At 36.7% G+C, this 7,453-nt stretch overlaps 1 protein-coding gene across 1 annotated transcript in view; it reads right to left on the bottom strand.

The window, feature by feature from the left end:
* Window positions 1-7,453, bottom strand: part of EIF2S1 (eukaryotic translation initiation factor 2 subunit alpha) — a 20,222-nt gene that overhangs the window by 11,196 nt on the left and 1,573 nt on the right. The window contains exon 2 of the mRNA XM_007942302.2: window positions 3,409-3,488. Coding sequence (XP_007940493.1) covers window positions 3,409-3,488 — 80 coding nt within the window. The remainder of the gene's footprint in view (window positions 1-3,408; window positions 3,489-7,453) is intronic.

Here is a 7,453-nt window from a genome sequence, read left to right as displayed (position 1 = left end):
ACGGGATTGGGCAGTGTTTCGTTCTGCTGTGCATGGGGTCGCTATGAGTCGGAAACGACTCGACGGCACTTAACAACAACAACAAACCCTGCATCTGAACCAATTAACCACAAGAAAAGTCACATTTCAGCTTTTAATAAAAAAGTCACTATATTCTTGTGGTTCAGGTCATAGAACTATCAAAGATAAGAGATATATAAAAATAAGTATTTTTACATTTTAGTAGAAAGCACATAAAAACAAGCCTTTGGTTGATTTCACTATAATTCCTTAACAATGAAAGATCACCATGTAAGTTCTTTGTCCACAGAGAAATATTTGCTTTCCTATAATAACTCATGTGGATTTAACATACAGAAATAGTGTATTCAATTCAGAGTCCTAAAACTTGGGTCCTATCTTGATTTTGGGACAAATTAACCTTTCTGAACTTGTTTCTTCATCTGGAAAATGAAGGTCCTAGCATCTTTCCTTCTTACAGTAGAAAGCTCTTGTATGGATCAAATATAGATCAAACATCATGAACAGAAAACTCACACTCCTTGATCTCAAAACATACTATACAGGCATGGTAGTCTAAACAGCCTGGTATTGGTATGACAGACACAAAGACCAGTGGAACAGAATTGAGAATCCAGAAATAGATCCATCCTCCTATGGACAGCTGATCTTTGACAAAGGGCTAAAAACCATTAAATGGGGGAAGAGATAGTATATTTAACATACAATGCTGGCAAAGTGGATATTCATTTGCAGAAATGTGAAACAACATCCAAACCTCACACCACACACAAAAATTAACTCAAGATGGATCTAAGACCTAAATGTGAAACCTAAAACTGTCATCAAAGAAAACGTAGGCACCAACTTAGGTGTTCAATTTATGGCATAAATAGACTATCAAGCATAACCTAAAATGCACAAACAGCAGAAGAGAAACTAGATGACTGGGCCCTTCTAAAAATTAAACTCTTCTGAGTACCAAAAGACTTCTTACTCATATACTGCTGGTGGCCTGTAAAATGGCACAAACACCATGGAAAATGGTATGGCACCTCCTTAAAAAGGTGGAAGTAGAAATCCCACTATTAGGTATATATCTTAAAGACATGTGAGCTGGAACACTAAGAGACAGATGTATACCCATGTTCATCACAGCACAATTCACAATAGCAAAGAGATGGAAACAATGTAAGTACCCATAAATAGATGAATGGATAACCAAACTATAGTACATAGAATGCAATACTCTGCAACAATGAAGAATAATGAAGAACCCACGAAACATCTCATAATGTGCATGAATTTAGAGGACATTATGCTGAGTGAAATAAGTCAAGTCACAGAAGGACAAATAATGTATGAGTCCATTATTGTAAAAAGTTAAAGAAAGGTTTATACATGAAGGAAACTTTCTTTGTTGGTTACCAGGGATGGGAGGGGAGAGCAGGGAAAAATCCTAGCTAGGTAAGGAAAAGGAAGAAATGGAGAGGTGCACAAGAGGTACAGATAACAAAGGTAATTATTGTTACGTACATAATACCACATTATCAGTAACAGTAATCTATGGTTAGATATGCAGGTAGACAGGCAAGATGATCAGTTATGAGTAGGCTAATAGGAGCTCTGGTAGCATAGTGCCTAAGCGTACTTGACTGCTAACCAGGAGGCTGGCAGTTCAAACCCAGCAGCCACTCCTTGGAAGGAAGATGGGGCAATCTACTTCCGTAGTGATACTGCCTTGGAAACCCAAGGAGGGGTTGCTATGAGTCAGGTCCGACTCCATGGCACTTAACAACAACAATGGGAATATACTCATGACTATCTATAGGTCTGGCAGATGGTATTTCTACATATGTATTTGTATGTGCTAAAAGAATGTCCATATATATAATAGAGTTAACAAGAGGCAAAGTTATGATAACTTCTTAGCCACAACCAAACACCGAGGGAGTGAGTCAGTGGGCCTTTGGGCTTGGGACCATGGCTGAGGGAGACATCAAGCTCAATGCACAAAGTACACAAAAACATTGTTCTATATCCTATATTGGTGAGTAGTGACTGGGGTCTTAAAAGCTTATAAGCAGCCAGCTAAGATGCAACTATTAGTCTTTCTTCATCTATAACCAAGAAGAGTGAAGAAAATCAAAGATGCATGGAAACCATTAGTCCAAGGGACTAGTGGACCATGGGAACCTCTGCCTACAGGACACTTAAAACTAGATGGTGCCCAGCTAACCATTGCCAACCACTCACAAAGGGATCAAAATTAGAGATCCCGGATAGAGTGAGAAAAAAATGTGGAACAAAACTCAAAATACTAAAAAAGACCAAGCTTACTGCCTGACAGAGACTGGTGAAACCCCTGAGACTATGGCTCCTAGTCACCCTTCAGGCCTGGAGCTGAACTCTATACCATCACTTAATTTTCAGCCAAACAACAGACAGGCTGACAAAACTCAACAACTACACCTGGAGATGCATTCCATAAAACAATCAACCATGAGAAATCAGAAGGGTAGACTTTGCAGGGAAAAAGCTCAGAAGGCAGGAATACACTAGAAAGAAGGACAAAGGGAAAAGGTAACCACAAGGAGGAAGTGGTAAGAGTTTTTATATTGTGGTGATTGCAATCAATGCCACAAAACAAAACGTATATGAACTGTCGAATGGAAAACAAATCTGCTCTGTAAACTTTCACCCAAATCACAACAACAACAATAAAAAACAAATCCTCGTTCAATAGCTGCTCATTCTTAACAGATAACAGCCAGTTGTCTTTATGGCCCTTATCCCAGAACAGGGTTGAAAGTCAAAAACTAAACGTATGACATCCCATTCAGACATACACCAAATCCAATGAAGTCATCTACAATTAATGTAACCTAAAATGGCTTAAAACACTAACTGTCATTATTAGAGATTAACTAGGGATGAATGGGAAGGGGAAATGGAGAGTAATTGCCAAAAGGATACTGAGTTTCTGCGAAAGGCAAAGAAAACTTTGGAAACAAATAGCTATGACAGCAACATGGTGAATGTAATTAATGTCACTGAATCGTGTTAAGTCAAAATAGCTGAAATGGCAGATATTTTATCACAAAACAAAACCCACTAACTTTCAGTATTGCTTTGAGAAGCCAACATTTTCCCCTCACTTTAGATAAAGAGAATTCTAAATCATAAGCTTTACAGTAGTAGCACCATGAGATATAAACATTGTAGTACTCCTTTGAAAGTGAATCTTCAAAATTATTTTCCCATCTAGCATGTAACTGGAAATACTTCTAAAAGTTACAGAAAATGCAGTTGTTTTTGTTGATTTTATGTTTTGGTGAGGAAAGACACATGCTGATTATTTCACAGATCAGATAGTAACCTACTTTGACTTGGTAAAAACCAACTTACAGTTTTGGATTTTGTGAATTTGTCTTCACATTTGATGGCTTCCTCTGGAGAAACTCTTCTTTTCGACAAATCAATATATCCTATCGTAAGAAAATTTTGAAGAACTTAGCATTTTAAAGCAGTATCTGTCTACGTGCCAGCAAATGCAACCAGTTTTTATAATCAAATAGTTTGGCCAGCACATCTACAATTATTCTCACTAAAATCACAGTGATAAAATATTGCTTAAGAAAGTACAAGAGCTGAGATTTTGTTTTCAGAAATGCATCTTTATTATAAGTAATTGAATATTATCTATTATTTTTGTAATGAGAAGGAATACTTGGCAGTTATCCAAATGAAAGCTCATCAAATTTTCTTCCTGTGCTTTGCAGAACAGGAATTCCTCTGATCTAGTTTAAGGGAAACAGCCATCCTGGCTCAATGTAACATCTAAACAAATGAAAACTACCATATTCCTATTCCTTTACTTAAGCATTTCACTGAACCCTCACAATACCCCTGAAAGATCCCATATCTTCTCTTCCTACACCACCCCCTCTCCTTTTAAATCCAAGAAACTAAAACTCAATCCATGAAGCTATGCCTAGTTAGGACTTCCAGGAAAATGTTGATTGAAAAGTGGTGAGAATATCTATGCCAGGTTCCCAATACACTGGGTGTAAAGTATGCTTGTAGATTTTTCTGAGGCTCTTGATCAGATGAAGGTAATTCCCCTCTATTTCTAGTTGTTGATTATTGTGAATGGTTGTCAAATGATTTATCTGCATCTATTGAAATGTTTTTTTTTTTTTTTTTTTTTCTTTTTATTTTCCCTTGTTTTTCGTTTTTTCTTTAAAATTTTTGTTTTTCCCCCCAGAGTAAAATGCATTCCTTTTACAGTACAGTGAATTTTAACAAAAGAATACAGTGGTGTTGACTACCACCACAATCAAGATATAAAACGGTTCCATTATCCTAAAAGTTCCCCTGTATTCAACCCCACTCCAAACCCCACTACCCACTGATACTACTTATCTCCATAGCTTTGCCTTTTCCAGAATGTCAAATAAATGGAAACTATCATGCAGCCCTTTGAAATCTCGTTTCCTTCACTCAGTACAGTGCATTTCTTCATTATTGCATACATTGGTAGTTCTTTTCTTTCTGCTCCTCAGTAGTAGTATTCCACTGTATGGATGCATCAGTTTGTTTTAATCTATTCGCCAATCAGTGCAATAATCTCTTCTACTTCTCACACCAACAGAAATAAAATCTCACTTCTCTGACACCAATTAAAGAAATTCAATTCCTATTCAATTCTACTCTAATTTTATTCCTAACTGCAGATGCACTATTTTTCCTTCTGACTCTAACTACTGAGCTAGGTCAGACCTCACAAGTTAAAGAGCACATTCCTTCAGACTGTAAGTGTGCCCAAGGCTTTGGACACTAGCCACAAATTTTGTGATCCTGAGGTCTCCACCGCTTCTGACTTGCTGACTACAAAGTTGGCAGTGGTCCTCTTCTCCTCTCAGGATGTTAAACAAACTTGGGTGTCCAGGCCCTCCTCACTTCTGACCAGCTGGGTTACACCTACTCCTTCAGATCTGATCATTCGATGGAAGATTCATAGAACTCAAGAAAGTGCTAAACTTCCTGTTGTGGTTGCTAAGGATATTAAGAAAGGAAAAATAGTCTTTCACATTTATCCATATAGTTTCCATCACTAGCATGATTTCTCTTCAGCCTGAAGAACTTTCTTTTGCTGTAAAGGTCAGTTTGACAATAAATTTAATTTGTTTGTTTGAAAATGTAATTTCACTCCTCCATTGTTATTAAGAATTCTGGTTTAAGAGCACTTTTCTTTCAGTACTTTAAAATGCCACTCTACTGTCTGACCTCCATTAGTTCCAATTAAGAACCCAGTTGCAAATGCTATCGTTTCTCTGTATGAGTCGTTTTCCTCTGGCTACTTTGAATATTTTTTTCCTCATCTTTGTTTTTTCACTTTGATGTGCTTAGACGTAGTTTTATTTGTATTTACTCTGCTTCAGATTAGGTGAGCATATCTCATTTGTAAATTTGTTCATCAAATTTGGAACTTTTGGCCATTATTTCTTCAAATATATTTTCTGCCTTTTCTCTTCTCCTAGTATAGACCTATAGATATTGGACAGGTTGCTGAGGCTCTACTCCTTTGTTTTTTTTTTTTTTCTTGTTTTTCAGATCGAATAACTTTCAATGAGCTATCTTCCAAGGTCACCGACCTTTCTGTCATTTTCAACATGTCATTAGCCAATCCAATGAATATTTTAGGTATTACACTTTTCACTTTTAAAATCTACATTTGGTTCTGTACAAAAGTTTTTAATTTTTCTGTTGAGATTTCATTTTGTTCATTCATTAGAATCGTATTTTCTTTTATGTCTTGAGCAATTACACTGCCGTAAAATCCTTTTCTGCTAATTCTCATATTGGAGTCTTCTTTGGATCAATCTCCCGATTGCCTTTTCTCTTGTGTATGGGTCACATTTTTCTGTTTCTTCACTTGTTTAGCAATTTTGGATTATATCTTCAACATTGTGAATGTTACATGGCACAGCCTCTGGATTCTGTACATTCCCCTCAATAATGCTGATTTTGTTGTTTTAACAGGCAGCTAACTTATTTGGAATTATAAGCTGTCTCTCTAGGTGGCAAGCATCAAAATCTGTTTTTATTTAAAATAAATAAATAAATTTTAAAAAAAACCCCTATCTTCGGCTGCTTGGAGCCAGATTTGATCAGAGTTCACTTACCAACCTAGTTAGTAGTTCTCTGCTTTCTTTAATCCCCACTATGACCACTTTTTAGCTGCTGTGATCATCTAGATCTCTAGTCTCTGGTTCTCTGAGTCAGTAAGACTGGGCTTCTACCATACACGTTTAGCTGTCCTGCTTGAAATTGTCCGCAGCCAGACCATAAAAAGTGACAACTCATGTAGTGCAATCCCACTCTTCTAAGTGTCAATTATTTTATTTTCTGTCTGCTTTTGGTTGCTCTCTATTGCCTTCAGGTAGTTTTTTATATTTGTCCAGAGTTTACAGCTATTATATGTTAATGGCTTCATCTGATGTGAGGTACTATTACCAGAAATAGATATTTTGTACTTTGCTTTTTTCTTCTTCTACCCTGGAGATCTCCAATTATCAGAATATTCAGATCTCATTCTGCATAAAATTACATTGCATGGGTATGTCATGACTTACTTAACCAGTCCTCATTTTGATTTGAGGAGCTCTGGTGGCACAGTAGTTTAATCATTTGACTGCTAACCAAAAGGTCAACAGTTCACACTCACCAGCTGCTCCTTGAGAGAAAGTTGAGGCAGTCTGCAGGGGGCAGTTCTACACTGTCCAAAAGGGTCACTATGAGTTGGAATGGACTTGATGGCAGTGGGTTTATTTTTTGATTTAACATTTTGATTTCCTGTTTTCTACTAGTGCCACGCAATGCTGTTATGGACGTGTTATTATACTTATCTATTGTACTTAGGCAAGTATACCCTTCCACTTCTTTCTGATCTCAGTGGGAAATATATTTTATTTCTTCTTCTGAATATATCGTACATGATAAAACAAGAAATATGATAAAAATATCATGTAACCTATAAAAATCTATTTTTATTTAAAAGAAGTAACCAAGTATTTTGTTAATTAAAAACATTATTTACATATGTTAACCAGTGCCCAGAACCATGCACCATTCTAGGCCCTACTGGGGCAGAGATGTAAAGACTCAGAGAAATTTAAGGAACAGTCCTAAGTCTTCAAATAGTTTTATACTTTTTGTGAAATTGCAAGTAAGTCATATTAAAACATTTAGAACAATCAACGTGCTAAGTGGTTGTCACTACCTGAGGGATAATTTAAGATGTTCTCAAAGTTTGTCATTTAAAATACTTAGAAAAAAATTAAGTGCTAGTCATGTATAGGAGCTCTGGTAGCATAGTGGCTAAGGCACTTGACTGCTAACCAGAAGGCTGGCAGTTCAAACCCACCAGCCACTCCTCGGAAGGAAGGTT

This window comes from Orycteropus afer, unplaced genomic scaffold, assembly GCF_000298275.1.
Source record: "Orycteropus afer afer isolate SDZICR_OR568_19922 unplaced genomic scaffold, OryAfe1.0 scaffold00088, whole genome shotgun sequence".
In the NCBI taxonomy this organism is placed as follows: domain Eukaryota; kingdom Metazoa; phylum Chordata; class Mammalia; order Tubulidentata; family Orycteropodidae; genus Orycteropus; species Orycteropus afer.
Note: the sequence above shows the minus strand (reverse complement) of the source record. Positions and strands in the feature narration are given on the sequence as shown.